The 18,438-nt window shown below is 37.7% G+C and overlaps 1 protein-coding gene across 1 annotated transcript in view; it reads left to right on the top strand.

Moving 5' to 3' along the window:
• Positions 1-18,438, top strand: part of OSTM1 (osteoclastogenesis associated transmembrane protein 1) — a 31,732-nt gene that overhangs the window by 8,767 nt on the left and 4,527 nt on the right. The window contains exons 2-5 of the mRNA XM_003278923.4: positions 1,917-2,031; positions 11,991-12,088; positions 14,573-14,740; positions 16,353-16,518. Coding sequence (XP_003278971.2) covers positions 1,917-2,031; positions 11,991-12,088; positions 14,573-14,740; positions 16,353-16,518 — 547 coding nt within the window. The remainder of the gene's footprint in view (positions 1-1,916; positions 2,032-11,990; positions 12,089-14,572; positions 14,741-16,352; positions 16,519-18,438) is intronic.

Genomic DNA, 18,438 nt, shown 5'->3' with positions numbered 1-18,438 from the left:
TTCTCTTCCTCAATATAGAGCTTAGTTCATATCCTGCTTCCTTCATGAACTCTTTCCTAATTTCTCAAAACTACATTGATAATCTTCCTCAACTGAACTATCCCACATATTGAACACTCATACAGGCTCTACTGTATTGATTTTTAAAATAGCCAGTCACCTACTTATGAAGATTCAACTTAACCAACTAATTACATTTATCCAACTAAACCTACTTAGAGCACTTCAGGTTGGCAGCGTGGTAGCTAGGTGAGATAGCATATATCCGTACTGTGTACCAGACAGTGCACTGAGTGATTAATGTATGCTATTTCACTTAATACAGTAACTGTAGGGCCCCTGGTTTTGAAACTGAACCTTAGCGAGGTTGGGTCAGCTGCCCAAGGTCACTAGCTAGTGACCCAGGCTTGTATTAATACAGTATTATTACTTCTACTTAAGAAGTGATAATAGGCCAGGCATGGTGGCTCATGCCTGTAATCCCAGCACTTTTGGAGGCTGAGACAGGTGGATCGCCTGAGGTCAGGAGTTCGAGACCAGTCAGGCCAACATGGTGAAACCCCGTCTGTACTAAAAATAAAAATTAGCCAGGCATGGTGGCACGTGCCTGTAGTCCTGGCTGCTCGGGTGGCTAAGGCAGGAGGATCGCTTGAACCCAGGAGGCAGATGTTGCAGTGAGCTGAGATTGTGCCACTGCACTCCAGCCTGGGCGATACAGTGAGACTCAATCTCAAAAAAAAAAAAAAAAAAAAAAAAAAAAAGTGATAATAGAAAATTTTCTTCTATGACTGGTATTGCTCAGAAGGTAATTCTAAAAAAGAGTCTTTTAAAATGTTTTGTTCATGGCCAGGTGCAGTGGCTCATGCCTGTAATCCCAGCACTTTGGGAGGCCGAGGCGGGTGGATCATTTGAGGTCAGGGGTTCAAGATCAGCCTGGCCAACATAGTGAAACCCCGTCTCTGCTAAAAACACAAAAATTAGCTGGGTGTGGTGGCATGCGCCTGTAGTCCCAGCCACCCAGGAGGCTGAGGCATGAGAATCGCTTGGACCTGGGAGGCAAAAGCTGCAGTGAGCTGAGATCTTGCCACTACACTCCAGCCTGGGTGACAGAGTGAGACTCTGTCTCAAATAATAATAATAATAATAATAAATCAAATGTTTTGTTCAATTCACTATTTTAAAAGCAAGCACTCATTCAAATGTACCTTTTAATGGGATGACAAAACTAAGCTACAAAGAAGATGACCTTCCCAAAATGAACATCAGCAAATATTTTGAAGCAGAAATTCTTCCTTTTCTCCCTCTTTTCTCCTTTTTTCCATTTCTTCTCCCACACGACTGATCATTTGTTTCCCAGGAGTTACCACTCTCTTTTATTATTCATCACTGTATAACTCCTTGTCTGTGTATCTGCAAGAGGTTCTCAGAGCCCCAGAATTGATGGCATTCTTTTATACTTTTTATATCCTCAGAACTTCAGGATTTTTATAGTGCCTAGTAAATAGTAGGAGTTAAATAACTTTGAAAGAATCAAGGGTCAGCAGGACTTAGTTCCTTGCTTGGGGCACAAGGGAAAGGAAATAGATAAGGATCAAATGATTTGGGAACTTGGATTTATTATTTGCATAGCATGAGTTTCTTTCATTATTAAAATGATCTACAAAAGCATATTTTTCCATCTGGGTACAAACTATTTAGATAACAAAGATTTTCTTCCTTTACAAGTGAACCTAGTACCAATAAATGTTAGCTGCTAATTACTTTATTTTCATTGTTATTATTGTTAACATTATCTGATCATATCAAACAAAATGTTAAAAAGCTTATAATGTTATTTTTGTAAGGTTTTTGCCTCAAGTTGTTTGCAAAGTCTAAAAATACTCAGATTGTATTTTTCTGTCTTCTTTTTGTTACAGAATACTTCAGAGAGTCAGAGTTGTGCCAGAAGTCTCTTAATGGCAGATAGAATGCAAATAGTTGTGATTCTCTCAGAGTTTTTTAATACCACATGGCAGGAGGCAAATTGTGCAAGTAAGTAATTCTTTCATTTTCATGTTGCAGTTATGGTTCAGTAGTACAGATGTCAGATTTTATTTTAGTGAATTTTGAGATCTTTGAAGCTGGACAATACTTTTTATTGCTAAGTTTAAATAAACTGTCATGGACACCGTGGTTTATTAATGGCAACTGAGCAAATAGCGAAAGGCAGAAAAGTGTAGCAGTTACTGTGAGCTTTGGATTTAGACAGATTTGGGTTTGATTCTAAGTTCTGCCATTTACTAGCCCTAACCTACTAGCTGTCAGATATGGGAGAAAAACTTTGCCTCTTGGAAGTTCAGTTTCTTCATCTGTAAATTGGTGGTAATGATAGAACCTATCTTACATAGTCGCCTTGAGAATGAAATGAAATAAATTGTGTAAAGCACTTAGCCCAATGCCTGACACATATTTAACGTTCAAGAAATGTTAACTGTTTAGTATAATAATAATTATGATGTTTACAGTAATCTGTCAAGTGGTGTGTGGCAGGGGGTGGGGTGGGATGATGATATCTGTTCTACCTTCTTTGCAGGTTTGTGTGTAATTGTGTAATAAAATAAGATCTGTTTTTAGATATTCTTTGGAAAAATTAAAATCACTATTCCAATTCAGATGATGTTTTGAATACCAACTATGTGCTAGGCAGTTCTTATTTTTCAAGTCTTATAATTTAGTGAGTGAGAAAGATATATTTACAAATACAACCTAGGAGAGACACATAAATGCTTTAATAAAGTTACAGAGTCCTCGGAGGAAGAAGAAAATAAATCTTACGGGGGAGAATTTGAAATGACTTCCTGGAGGAGCTACCTTTTGAACCTAGGCCTGTACTATTGGACATGATTTCAATAAGTAGAGATGACACCAGTGAGGTGGCTCACGCCTGTAATCCCAGCACTTTGGGAAGCCAAGGCAGAATTGCTTGAGCCCAGGAGTTTGAGACCAGCCTGGGGAACATAGTGAGACCCCCGTCTCTACAAAATATATATCTATTTTTAATTAGGTGGTCATGGTGGTGTGTGACTGTAGTCCTAGCTACTTGGGAGGCTAGGGCAGGAGGATCCCTTGAGCCCAGGAATTCAAGGATGCAGTGAGATATGATTGTGCCACTGCATTCCAGCCTGGGTGACAGAGCAAGACCCTGTCTTAAAAAAAAAAAAAAAAGTAGAAATGAGAGAAGGACATTGCAGGTAGTGGTATGGGCAGAGGCAACAGATGTTCCAGGAAGCATAGTGGGAGGTAAAGTTGGCAACGGAAAGTAGGACCTTGACTGATAGAGTAGTTTACTATTTGGGCCAACATTTTTTATACTGCTTAGAATATCACCATATTATTAAGAAGGGATTATAGACCAGGCATGGTGGCTCACACCTGTAATCCCAGCACTTTGGGAGGCCAAGGTGGGAGAACTGTTTGAGCCTAGGAGTTCAAGACCAGCTTGGGCAACATGGCAAAACCTTGTCTCAACAAAAAATAAAAAATTAGCTGGACTTGGCATGTGCCTGTAGTCCCAGCAACTTGGGAGGCTGAGATGGGAGGATTACTTGAGCCTGGGAGGTCAAGGCTGCAATGAATCATGATTGTGCCACTGCACCCCACTCTGGGCAACAGAACGAGACCCTGTCTACAACAACAACAAAAGAAAAAAAAAGAAAAGAAAGGCTTATACAGTATTCTCCTATTATGATTATATAGGATTAGCCATGGTTTCACTTGCTGTAGTTTCAGTTACTGCAGTCAACTGCAGTCCAAAAATATTAAATGGAAAATTTCAGAAGTAAACAATTTATAATCTTAAATTGTGTATGATTCTGAGTAGCATAGTGAAATCCCATGCCATCCTGCTTCATCTACTTGGGCTATGAATCATCCCTTTGTCCAGCGTATCTATGCTGTAGACGCTGCCCCTCCTGTGAGGCACTCAGGAGCATCTTGGTTATAAGGTCATCTGTAATGGTATGGCACTAATTGTGTTCAGGTAACCCTTAGTTTACTTACTAATTCTTTAATAATAGTAACATAATTATTAGTTTTTGTTTTTAATCTCTTACTGTGCCTAATTTATAAATTAAACTTTATCATGGGTATGATACAGAAAACAGAAAAAAACCATAGTATATAGAAGGTTTGGTACTATACTTGAAAAAAAACATAGAAATAAAAAAAACCATAGTGTATAGAAGGTTTGGTGCAATACTTGGTTTCAAGCATCCATTGGGGGTCTTGGAATATATCCCTTGAAGATAAGAGTTGATGGCCGGGCGCGGTGGCTCACGCTTGTAATCCCAGCACTTTCGGAGGCCGAGGCGGGCGGATCACGAGGTCAGGAGATGGAGACCACAGTGAAACCCCGTCTCTACTAAAAATACAAAAAATTAGCCGGGCGTCCCAGCTACTTGGAGAGGCTGAGGCAGGAGAATGGCATGAACCCGGGAGGCGGAGCTTGCAGTGAGCCGAGATTGTGGCACTGCACTGCAGCCTGGGCGATAGAGCGAGACTCCATCTCCAAAAAAAAAAGTTGACTACTGTATGTTGTAATATCTTTGGGATTTACAATGCACCTGGAATATTAAATGCATTGAGATTTTTTTAAAAGGATTTTTTTTGGCTCAATGGAGAGGCTCACACCTGTAATCCCAGCACTTCAGGAGGACAAGGTGGTAGTATTGCTTGAGCCCAGGAGTTCAAGACCAGCCTGGGCAACATTTTTTGTAGAGACAAAGTCTCTACAAAAAAAAGAAAAGAAAAGAAATAAATTAGCTGGGCATGGTGGCAGACGCCTATAGTCCCAGCTGCCTGGGAGGCTGAGGTGAGAGGAGTGCTTGAGCCCAGGAGTTGGAGGCCGCATTGAGCTATGACTGCGCCACTGCACTCCAGCCTAGGCAACAGAGCAAGACCCTGTCTTAAAGAAAAAGGTTTTTTAAACATCATTTAACCTAGCACTTTCTAAGCCTTAAAAAAAAAAAAAAAAAAAAAAAGAAAAAACCTACAAAGATCCTTTTTTCATGGAACCTCATTGGAAGAAAGAGAGACCAGTAAGAAGTTTACTGCTATAGTTTAGGCAAGAAGGAAAGAAAATATGAAATAGGGAGGGGCCTTGGAAATAGAAGGATAGATTAAAAATTTGTGTACCTATAAGTCCTTAAGTAGCTTAGCTTTTATAAAGACTTGTCTTTTTGTTTAGTTCATATGAAGAAAAACTAAAATGGGATAAGAAGCCCCGGCCAGTTTTTTTCCCTTGTCAGTATACCATGGTATATTGAATATTGACTTTTAAAATTTTGTTTCCGAAGCTTGATTAACACAACTTTTTTTTTTTGGCGTATTCTTTACTTTTCAGAGTAAAATTTTCTAGTATAAATATAATTGAAGAGCATTTGCTTAACATATGTAGACCTGTTTTTAAGTATTCTTAAGCTTTTTAGAAAAATCCATTAACATAGAAAAATATGTTAATTATAAATAATTTAAAATCAGTTAATTGGAATAAGTGGATATATACTGGGATTCACTTCTTTATTTTTTAATTTTATTTTAAGACTAGTCAAGTGTAGCAGTGAGAAGAGGGGAAAGAGTAGAACAAGGAGTTTGATCTATAACCGACTGTGAACAATTAATTGAGATAACTCACTACCTTCAGACGAGCCAGGGGTTCACTTCTTTTGATGGATGTGACTAAATGTATATACTTAGAAGAGGCAGGGCATTTTTTTTCTTTAAAAGATGTTTTTGTTTGTTTGATTTTTGAGACAGAGTCTTGCTCTGTTGCCCAGGCTGGAATAGAGTGGCACAATCTCAGCTCACTGTAGCCTCTACCTCTTGAGGGCTCAAGTGATCCTCCAGCCTCAGCCTCCCAAGTATCTGGGGCTACAGGCAGCACCAGGATGCCTGGCCAATTTTTGTGTTTTTAATAGGGATGGTGTTTTGTCATGTTGCCCAGGCTGGTGTCAGATTCCTAGACTCAAGCAATCCTCCTTCCTTGGCCTCCCAAAGTGCTGAGATTGAAAGTGTGAGCCACTGTGCCTGGCTTAAAAGGTGTTTTGTAATAAAGATTTCACTAATTCGAAGTACAGACCTTTTTTCACCAGTTAGTTGAAAAGAAAACGTTTTACTGCATATTTACTCAGTATGGCAGGTATAAAATGCTTTAGAATAAATTCTTAGGGTATTTTGTTCTTCTGTGAGGCATCCTATCTTGAAAATATTCCTTACATTGAATTTCTGAGGACCAAATAAAATGCTAAGCAATTAGATATGACTTACTTAAAAGACTCTTCCCAATTAAAATTAATTTGGCCCAGACATATGGTCTCAGGTAAAAGAAGCGAGGTACAGAGAAGTATGATATTTTGTGTTCTAAAAATACATATGTATTTTGAGGGAAGGCAGTTGGATAGCTGCGTGGGCAGGAAAGGAAGGAAGATTTAGTTTTCACTGTATTTGCATTTGTACCCTTTGGATTTTATGCCATATACATTGAATACCTATTCAAAAATATATAGAAATTTTAAAAATTTAACAGAATGTTCAAATCTGTGATGAGTATTTGTATGTCAGATGTGGTTAGAGAGATTAGCTATTTCATTTTCCAGAATTATGCATTAAAAATTATCGTCATTCGTCATCCCATTTACGTGGCAGAAGAGTGGAAGAGTAAATCCCATTTGTGAAGAAGGAACCCTCATGACCTAGTCACTTCCTAAAGGCCCCACTTCTTGATATTATTGTATTGGCCATCAAGTTTCAACGTCTCAATTTTGGGTGACACATTCAGACCATCACAGGGGCTATTAGAATTTTTGTAAAATAATATTATTAAATAACAAAAAAAATGTAAAAACATAAAAGGCAAAATATTACTAGAAAGAATATTATTAAAATGAGTATACTGCCCAAAACTATCCTTCTGTTCTGCTTAATTTAGCTTGAAATAGGGGTGGCTTCTAGTCTCTGCAGTTATTATTCATGAAAGGGAGGCTAGGAATCCAAGAGAGGAGAGAATGCCATCCATGTACTACTCCCATCCCTTTTCTCCTCAGAATTCCTGTGTCTTCAAATGGTATTAGTCTTGGTAGGAAACTGGTTATTGAAAATCGATGGAAGGTCAAAAGAAGTGTTAAGAGTGCAACTCTTTCTACTCATACTACAAATAACATGGAAACTAGCTGTTTCTGATGGAGAATGACTGCTAAAAAGTAGAGAGTATATTAAAGGTTTCTCAGAATTTTAAAGCTGTATATTGTTGACATAGGGATAGCCTTGTTAATGAGACCTTTCTTGCTTATCTTGTGCATACAACAGTTAAATAATCAGCAGAATGACCAGATTTGATGAGTTCATGACTGCTTTAGTGTTTTGGTTCTTTGGTAAGCAGTATCCAGTATGAAGCATTATAGTAATAAGATAGGCCTCAAAATTATCAGTTCAGGTATTTGTTCTTACACACTGAAAACTCTTTCTTTATGAGCAACCTATATCTTCAGTGATAAAGGTGATCTCAGTGATAATTAATGAGCATAATGATGCTGTTGAACCACTGTGTAATCCCGATGTATATTCTGATTCATCAAAGGAAAACTAACTTTCAATTAATACAAAAATGTATGTCTTGATGCTTTAAAAAGCAACAACAATAGTACTTAATGGTTAACCAGAAGGTCAATTAACCAAAACCTTTCTTTTTTTTTTTTTTTTTTTTTTTTTTGAGACGAGTCTTGCTCTGTCGCCCAGGCTGGAGTGCAGTGGCGAGATCCTGGCTCACTACAAGCTCCGCCTCCCGGGTTCACGCCATTCTCCTGCCTCAGCCTCCCAAGTAGCTGGGACTACAGGTGCCCGCCACCACGCCTGGCTAGTTTTTTTTGTATTTTTAGTAGAGACGGGGTTTCACCCTGGTCTCAATCTCCTGACCTCGTGATCCACCCACCTTGGCCTCCCAAAGTGCTGGGATTACAGGCGTGAACCACCGAACCTGGCCCAAAACCTTTCTTTCCTGTATTTTATCCAGAGGGAAATGTACTAAGCGTTATAATCATATTATTTGTATCTTATAAAGTATCTTAGTTTTCGTATTTGTTAAACTTAATTAGGTCATTTAGGTACAAAGTTTCTGTAGTTTATTTTTATTTTCTGAAGCTTACCTTAAATTGGTGATTATCTCTGCCATTTTCTATAAAACTAGTTTTGAAAAACAGCAAAGATCTTTGTAAAATTCCTAAGAGATGCCAAATGCTTTATTTAAAGATGCATAATTCCTGTTATGATAATTTAGTAGGTTTCTCTGTAAGGTCTTAACTTGAATCCTTAATACCTTTAAGAATGCCTCTTGAGGCTGGGCACAGTGGAGGCTGCAATGAGCTGAGATTATGCCACTGCACTCCAGCCTGGGTGACAGAGTGAGATTCTTCTGTCTCAGAAAAAAAAAAAAAGAAAGAATGACTCTCAAGCTGATGCCTGAGCCTTCTCTGAGAAAGCCACTCTGCTAATCTGTCCTTGATGAGGCTCCATTGATTATCTAAGATGAAGAAAATTCATAGTGACCACTTCACTTTGTGCTTAAACAAAGCTTTATTATTATTAATATTCTTTAACTCACCAATTTCTAAAACATATAGCTTCTCACTGTTTATAATCTTAAGCTCCCAATTCCTGCAAAAAGATAAAAAAGGAATTTACTAGAGATCTGTTATTTCAATTCAGAAAGTCACGGCTTTTTAATAATGAAGACTTTTTAACCCCATTATATAAATGAACTGCTTTATGCTTTATGTTACCACCGTCTAATGATCATTGAAAAAGTTTTGACGGTACTGCATTAATGTAGTACTTAACAAGATGACCAGTCTATATTGGATTTTAGTTTAATTTTCAAATTATTTTACATAAAAAGTAAATGACTGTCAATAAGATAGAAGAAATTAAGTTCTTTTGTTCTTCAGAGAAGCTTTCTTTATAAATTACTTTTTTAAAAAATTATTTGTTTTAATTATGTATCTTGTATAGAAGAAATTTGCTATTGCTCTCTCATGATAATGCACTTTATACTACTTTTGCAGGCAGTATGTGGACCCCTTTTATCCCTATATTATGTATGTCAGTTGTCATGACATAGCTCATTATAACACAGATGTACAACTGTTGTGAATAAAATTGTGTTCCCTCAACTTCCCTGCAACACATCAACTACAAAAACTATATAATTGTTTTTGTAAACATGTACAAAAACTATGTAATTGTTTGTTTTTATTTATATCAACTCTGCCTCATCCCTAAAAGGATTGCGGGCTACTTCATGATGATATTAAACTAGCATTAAGAGGGGCTATGAGACAAGGTCTTACTCTTTCATGCAGCTTGGAATGCAGTGGTGCAATCACAGCTTATTGCAGCCTTGACCTCCCCAAGCTGAAGCAATTCTCCCCTCTCAGCCTCCCAAGCCACTGGGACCACAGATGCATGCCACCATGCCTGGCTAATTTTGTATTATTTGTAGAGACAGGTTTTCACCATGTTGCCCAGGCTGGTCTCGAACTCCTGGACTCAGGCAATCCGCCTGCCTCCCGAAGTGCTGGGATCACAGGTGTGAACCACTGTGCTGGCCTATTTTTATTTCAATGGCTTATTAACTTGTAGTATGATCATCAGCATATCACCTATTTCTGTGGCTTAGTTTCCTAATTTGTAGTGATCCCTCAGATTTTTTAAATAAGGGTGAGAAGTTAGAATGAGATTCATGTTCTGGAGAAGACAAAGCTTCAGAGAATGTAGATTATGTGAGTTCAGAAAGGGGACAACTCCAGAAATAGGTTTACCAAGAGGGTCCTGTGTACAATGGGTGCAGAAGGAGCCCTGCACAAGAGGGCTGTGTTGAATTCCAGCTTAGCTTCTGGAGGCAGGAATGACCTTTTGTAATTTATCCACCCAGAGGGAATATCTTTTTCTGATTTGCACAAAGGAGCTTTACTGTGCTGTCTGCCCCCTGTCTACCAGGTTTAGATTTCATCTCAGTTGCTAACTCTGATCACTTGGTGGGGACTGCCTGAATCCCTGTATGGTGTAAGATATCTATGGGTAGTGGAGGGAGTAGGCAGTGGCATGTATTTATAGATTCTGAGTCTTGAACTTTTGATGGTTTAGAATGTAGATATAAATATGTTTATTTTGCAGTGTTTGAGAGTGCAGCCTCAAGAATCAGACTGAGTACAGAGTCTAGCTTTTTACTTAACCAGTTTTATGTCCTTGGGCAACTTCCTTAATTTATCTAAACCTATCTCTGTTCCTTATTTATAAAATGGAGATAATGGTAATTTTTGCCTCATGGAATCACTGCAAGAATTCAATGGGCAAATGTGTTTAAAGTGCAGTGTAAGCATAGTTCTTAGAACATAGCAAGTATTTAGTAAGTGTTAACTTTCGTTGTAGTGATTGTTGTCTATCAGAGTCATGGATGTCCCTTAGTGTGTCATATCCTAGTGTCTACCTAGTCAGTCTCTCTTTTCTCCACGAATTCTACTTGCCCTGCTGCCTTTCTCCTGGGTAATTGCAGTAGCTTTGCATGTTGTCTTTCCACTTCCAGTTGAGAGAGATCCTATCTGATGGCCCTGAATTTCTAAATAAGGTGGGCATAATACAAAGCCATCTATTGAAATTAAGGGGAACAAGAGTAGGGCTGGGACTAGAGATTAGAAAATATGTGGAACATCCCTTGTAGAGTAATTAGTAGGGCATCTACAAGGATCATTTTGTTGCCCTGAGATCAGAACACATGAATTTGAATTGAGTCCCTTCATTATCATTTTAGAATTTCTGTAGTAGTATTCTATAACCAGACTGACAGTACAGAAAGTAGATGGGGACTGTCCAGGGATGAAAATGTCTATGAGTATGTGGAAGATAAAAAGGGCAAGGATTCTAGGACAGTCAGATGGAAATGGCTGACCACAAGTTCCAAGATCTGGAACCAGGCAGTTGAACCTCGATTGGAGATAGCAGGCTGAGAACACAAGGAGAGGTAAAGACAAAGGTTTACCTGAGGATAAAGACTAGGTTCCCTGGCTGAGCGCAATGGCTCATGCCTTTAAGTAATCCCAGCACTTTGGAAGGTTGAGGTGGGAACATCACTTGCACCCAGGAGTTCAAGTCTGCAATGAGCTGCAATTGTGCCACTGCACTCCAGCCTGGGCAAGTGAGCAAGACCCCGTTTCTTAAAAAAAAAAAAAATGAATAGATTATTCTCTGAAGAAGGGAAAATGGATACATAAATTGTGATATACATATATATAGAAAATAAAAGGGATGAGTGAACTTGAGCTAACTCTAAGCAAGAATAGCCAGTTGCAGAGAAATACCATTTATGTAGGATTTTTAAAAATGTAAAACAGTTTTGTTTCTAGACTTTACTTGAAGCCCCCACGTCAGTATTTTAGGCAAAATTCTCACCAGTTTGTTTCTCTGGGCTCCCAACTCGTGATGGATTAGAAAGAGCAAATTTTAAAAGTTACCCCGTTAGGTACAATAAATGACTCATTAGTGAAGTTGGAAGATGCAGAGAACTATGAAATTTGACACAAAAAATGATAAGGCATATGAGTTTCAGTAAAATTAATGCAGGGTAAACAGTCTTATGCCTAAATAGCACCGTTAAGGCAGAATTTGATAGCTGATATTCCGTGATTATGACCTTGTGCCATGAAAAGTCCATTTGAATTTTATTTGGTATATTTTTATGAAAAGAAGAGAGTATGTGATTATTTTAAGATGTTCATGAAAATGGTTATGACTTTTTTTAACTTTTGGAAAATAAAAGGAGTAAGCTTCATATATTTGAAAAATTCATGCTTGTTTGAATAAAGAAATTACTGTAGTATGAAACGAAGCTGATAGCTTAGAGATGAATGACAACATATAATCGTTCCTTGAGTTATATTAATATACTTTTTGAATTTTTTTGACAGATTGTTTAACAAACAACAGTGAAGAATTATCAAACAGCACAGTATATTTCCTTAATCTATTTAATCACACCCTGACCTGCTTTGAGCATAACCTTCAGGTATTTTATATATAATATTTAAAATTAAAATGCTGCCTTGTACAAAGGAATAATGTGCAGTTCCAAGTTTTTATAGCACTAATTATTGATATGTATCTAAATTCATGATGTAGAGTGCCATTGCACTCCAGCCTGGGCGTCGCAGCGAGACTCTGTCTCAAAAAAATAACATAAAAAAAATTAGGTGAACATTTCTCAGAATTTGTTCTGCAGCATGTTAATAGATGTCCTATCAGAAAGGGTTTAGTATTCCATTAAGGTTGGGAAATGCTTTACTACAGGACTTCAGAGCCTTTAGTGGACTGATGTGTGTTATAACACTCAAATAGCAATTTTTCTATAAAGTCATCCCTCTTATATATGGCTTTACTTTCCACAGTTTCAGTTGCCTGTGGCCAACTGCAGTCCAAAAATACTAAATGGAAAATTTTGGAAATAAACAATAAGTTTTAAATTGTACACCATAAACAGTCTTCTTTTCATTTAACTTAGAGTACTTGTGTGAGTTTGGTAGATTTCTAGAAGTGGAATTACTATATTGTCAACCTAAGAAAAAGACACTAGAGAAAATTATCTCCAAATATGACGAGTTTATTAGGGAATAAGAAAGGAGTATCATAATTTGGAATGCACTGGCAAACTACCAGTACATCCAGTGAGGGAAGGGTAAAGGGAAGCTTTTATTAGCAAAAAGGGAGAGGTTCACACAAGCTGCTTAGAAACTGAGTTTATTGGTTCCAGAGGCTCAAAGCCATGTTGTCAGTTCATTGGTGGAGATGCCATTACTGGGCAAGTGTTCTTTTGAGTGCATCTTATCTGAATTACTGCAGTCCTAAAGAATGGCAGTGATAAACCATGTGAAAGCAGGAGTTGCATGAAGGGCGTGAAAGGGTTTCTTGTGGGGTTTTTAGAAAGTCCTTGGAATCAAGGACTCTTTTTGTCTCTATTTTGTCTGGGTCTGACAAAGGTGATTTCATCCTAATGTCTGCAACTTTCACATTATCAAAAGATATGTGCATTTTAAATTTTAATAAAAATTGTGGCCAGGTATGGTGGCTCCTGCTTGTAATCCCAGCACTTTGGAAGGTTGAGGTGGGAGGATCATTTGAGCCCAGGAGTTAGAAATTAGCCTGGGCAAAATAGCAAGACCGTGTCTCCAGAAAAAAAAAAAAAAAAAAAAGGTTAAATTACTCCCTATCAAGATTATGTGCACAATTTTAGCTAAATGGATTATGTGCTCAATTTTTTTTTTTGAGACAGAGTCTCGCTCTGTCACCCAGGCTAGAGTGCAGTGGTGCAATCTTGGCTCACTGCAAGCTCTGCCTCCCAGGTTCACGCCATTCTCCTGCCTCAGCCTCCCAAGTAGCTGGGACTACAGGCGCCTGCCACCACGCCCGGCTAATTTTTTGTATTTTTAGTAGAGACGGGGTTTCACCGTGTTAGCCAGGATGGTCTTGATCTCCTGACCTTGTGATCCGCCCACCTCGGCCTCCCAAAGTGCTGAGATTACAGGCGTGAACCATCGCACCCGGCCCTGTGCTCAATTTTTAGCTAAGTGCACAATTGTTCTGTGAAAAACAAGCAATGGGCTATTTCTTGTAGCAGACTAAGGAGAGACTTAGGTTTTCTGTCAAGTAGATGGTGAGGGTAACATTGTTAGGCCAACATCAGTGTAATTACTTTGATTTTTCTCTTTTCTCTTTCATCCCAATGTTCAGTTAATATCCTTTCTTCATACTACAAGGTAAAGAATAAAGGGCATAGAAAGCAAAGGTGTGAATTGACTGTTTAGCAAACTTATTCTTGAAAAGACAAGTGTCAGTCTAGAAGTACAAAATACTGAGATTTACTAGCATAATATTTTATGTACCTCCACTATCCTCATTTTAGGTTATACAATTCTTTGGTATTGGCTCTTTTTGTTGACTAGAAAGGCCTGGATTATGAGCCCTGTGATAAGAGAGTTGAGTGGGGATGCAGTTTTGGTGCCTTTTCCCTTTCCATTTAAAAAGTCCTGTCTCAGTAAGATAAACTATGGTGTTGAAGTCAGCATAGGCGGGAACCTATTTTATTTATTCAGTGAGAGTAGGATAGATAAGTGCAGGTTTGTGATCATGAGATAATTTAGGAAATTTTGTATTTAGTTACTAGTCATTTGGCATATGAATTATTGTTATCCTCAGTTAATATTAGCTAATGCAGCAGTTTTCAAAATTTAGAGGCACCTAGAAAGTTCCAAACAGTTTGCCATCTGCTTCACATACCAGGTCTCTAATCCTTTGGACTTATAATACAGGTAGAGGTCGTTTTATTTTATAGATGATAAAACTGAGACTCAGAGTGATTTAGTAACCTACTCAACATCACAGCTTAGCACTTTAACACACCATATTGTTTCCTGTCTTCTAGAAGGGTAAATAGCTTACATTAAAGAGATATTGTGTATAATTATTGTATATATTACATGTGCCTTTGTCATTTTAGGGGAATGCACATAGTCTTTTACAGACAAAAAATTATTCAGAAGTATGCAAAAACTGCCGTGAAGCATACAAAACTCTGAGTAGTCTGTACAGTGAAATGCAAAAAATGAATGAACTTGAGAATAAGGCTGAACCTGGAACACATTTATGCATTGATGTGGAAGATGCAGTAAGTACTTTGCTTCTGATGTGATACGTATTTTAGAGTGTTATTGAATGTACCTTCAGTATGATTATTCTTTTTGGAGATAGGGTGGAATCTGCATATTCTGTCTTCAACCAAAAATAACTAGTTATAAAGTAGTAAAGTTTTAGAATATCCTGGTCTGTTAAACCAAAATGGATGTTTCCTTATTAGTCTCGTGGTTAGTATAAAAATAAAACAGAAATTAATTAGACACTTCATAAGTGAGTTGATGATTTGGTACATTTTAATCTTTTTAAATTTGAAAATATGTGCCATTTGCAGAGGTGTAGGTATTGTTATATGTTTATATTTCAGTTTCTTGTGCACTTGTTGCTAATTTAAGTTTCTGGGCTGGGCACAGTGACTACACCTGTAATCCCAGTACTTTGGGAGGCTGAGGTGGGCAGATCACGAAGTCAGGAGTTCAAGACCAGCCTGACCAACATGGTGAAACCCCATCTCTACTAAAAATAGAAAAATTAGCCGGGTATAGTGGCACACGTCTGTTATCCCAGCTACTCAGGAGGCTGAGGCAGGAGAATCGCTTGAAACCGGGAAGCAGAGGTTGCAGTGAGCTGAGATGGCGCCACTGCACTCCAGCCTGGGCGACAGAGCGAGACTCCGTCTCAAAAAAAAAAAAAAAAAAAAAAAAAAAAGACGTTTCTGGATTTCACTACATGTTTCAGAAGCCATTCCTCAATCACTTCCTATTCCATTGTTTTATTTTCTTATATCTATTACTGTCTGAAAATATGTATTTATTTATTTTTAGTCTGTCTTCCTCACTAAAATATAAGCCACATGAGGACAAGGAATTAGGCTTTTTTTGTTCACCATTCAGTATTTAGGACAGTATTTAGGACAGTCTAGCATATAATGGGCTTAATAAACATGTATTAATTGAATGGTCAAAAAAAATTTTTTCTCCATTTTATAGCCCACCTTTACATAGGGTGCCACTAGATGGCAATCATGCCTTTTTAGGCACTATGATGCCGGAGTTTTGGGGCATTAGAGGAAACTGAGAAATTATTGGCTCAAAGTAGAGAACTTGAGGTCAGAATTAATGAGCTTAAGAATTGAGAATGAGTGTGAATTATCACAGCAGCTCAGAGGGAACTATAAGAACCAGTAATATTCGAGATGGTAAAAAGTACTTAAAATGAAATGTACAGTGTGGATTTTTGTTTGTTTTTACTGCTCCATTCCTATTGCCTAAAACAGTACCTGGTTTCTAGTAGGCTCTCAATAAATAACAAATATTTTGTAAATGAATAAAACAGGACCTAACTATATTCCTCTTCATACAAGTTCTTTGTTTGAATGTACAAATGGTTGACATTCTAGAATACTTTGGTCAGTATTATGGACTTAGAATATGAAATTTCTGTATGGATATAAATTATACAATGACTGTATTGTGAATCAGGTTTTTTTCCTGGCAGAAGAAGTTGTCTTCAACTATCAGTAGATTTTTAGAGGTATGTATTTAGTCTGAATTCGAGATTCTTGTTTAGTTATTAGCAAAATAATTATAAGAAATTGAAGACAAGTAAAATATAAAATAGAACGATATTGTTTGTTCTTGTTCTAGATGAACATCACTCGAAAACTATGGAGTCGAACTTTCAACTGTTCAGTCCCTTGCAGTGACACAGTACCTGTAATTGCTGTTTCTGTGTTCATTCTCTTTCTACCTGTTGTCTTCTACCTTAGTAGCTTTCTTCACTCAGAGCAAAAGAAACGCAAACTCATTCTGCGTAAGTTTTTTACAGTTATTTATTTTATAGATAAAAGCTTGTATTTTAAAAATTTAGGCCTGTTTTAGAAATGATAGCTACTCTGAGAACTCAAAGTAGATTAGCCTAAAAGGACTCTCTGCTTTAAGTTTTACAATCATGCTTACTAGTGAAAGAGATCTGTGAAAATTTTATAAGTGTAGACAATAAAAAATTAAAACAGGGCTAGGTGCAGTGGCTCATGCCTGTAATCCCAGCACTTTGGGAGGATGAGGCGGGCGGATCACAAGGTCAGGAGATCGAGACCATCCTGGCTAACATGGTGAAAACCCATCTCTACTAAAAGTGCAAAAAATTAGCCGGGCATGGTGGCGCATGCCTGTAGTTCCAGCTACTCGGGAGGCTGAGGCAGGAGAATCATTTGAACTTGGGAGGCGGAGGTTGCAGTGAACCGAGATCACACCACTGCATTCCAGCCTGAGAGACAGAGTGAGACTGTCTCAAAAAAAAAAAAAAAAAAAAAAAAAATATTAAAACACGATGTCTTTCAGATGGTTAAATTGAGAAAGCTAGATTACCCCTGGAATAAGGTTGGCAACAACAGAAGAATAACAACAGAGGCTTTGCACTCCTAACATGGCAATAGCAGGGAGATACAGACAGCTCTTAGACCCATTGGAGTCATGGTAGAACCACCTAAAAGTGTGGCAGGCAGGAAGAAACTATAGCTGACATACAGACAGTTTGTTTGTGAACAAATTGGAATCGTAGTTCCAAGGAGATTACTTGACATAATAGTGTATGCTCAATAAATATTCATTCCCTTTCTTTCTCCCTATGAAATAGGCCAGAGCAAAAGAAGCACTAAGTAGAGATCCCATCCAGCTAAGGAAGAGTGGCTTTTAAGTCACGTGGCTTTCTTGTTTATTATCAGAATGAAAGTATGGGCTTACACCTTAATAATTTTAGTTTTTAAAAAAGAGAACTGTTTAGGGGAAAAGGTTAATTTTCTTTTCTCTCAAATACTATTCGTAGTCTAGGAATGTCTGATATAAAAATTCTTTTCCCTATAAATTTTGATCACTACTTCATCTAACTTCACTTCTAATATATCTAATTTTTTTTAAAAAAAGGTTACCTGTAGATCAGTTTGAACTGAATTTGTAATGTTTTGTCACCTTAAAATGCTAGCTATTAGAGGGGAGAGTCTTTGTCATGAGTGTATTTATTAAAGCTTTTTTGAAGGCTGCCAGCATTCTGTAAATATGTAGTAGCTCAGGTCCTTAAAGCACCTACTTAGAATAATAGCAAAATATTGTGGGCACCTCACCATTGAGAAACTATTTTTCAGAGCTTGATATACTTTTAAAGTTTAGCATCTTATTTGCCTTGCAAATCTATTTAACTTTATGGAAAGTATTTACTGCTTCTGATCAGGATTTTTTGTTTGCTGTCAAAGTAAAAGTCACTACCAGTGTCACTATTTGCTATGGAAGCCACAAACCTTGTAGTCATTTCTTAATTATTTTCTTTCTTTTATTTTTCCATTCCCACATTCCCCTTTCATCCCCTTTTATTAGCAAGTATGCTGCCAGTCCTACTTAGTCAGTCGTCTCTCTCTCCCTCCACTGGTAAACCCTAGCCCAAACCATCTTCATCTCTTATCTGTACTAATGCAAGAGCCCCTTAACTGGTATCCCTCCTTCCATTTCTTGATCTACTAAAATCCATACACCACATAGTGGCTAGAATAATTTTTTAAACAGAAATTCACCATGTTTCTCTACTAACTTGGAACCCTTAATGTGTTCCCATTGTACCTAGAATAAATCCAAACTTACTTTCCAGGGTCTGCTCTCCAAGCTGTACATGACCTGGCCCATAGCCACCTTTCTAAACTCATCACATCCATTCTCCTCATTGCTCATGGTGCTGTGGGCT

Source organism: Nomascus leucogenys, chromosome 3 (assembly GCF_006542625.1).
Source record: "Nomascus leucogenys isolate Asia chromosome 3, Asia_NLE_v1, whole genome shotgun sequence".
Taxonomy (NCBI): Eukaryota; Metazoa; Chordata; class Mammalia; order Primates; family Hylobatidae; genus Nomascus; species Nomascus leucogenys.
The sequence above is the reverse complement of the archived record's forward strand: the minus strand, read 5'-3'. Positions and strand labels throughout refer to the sequence as shown.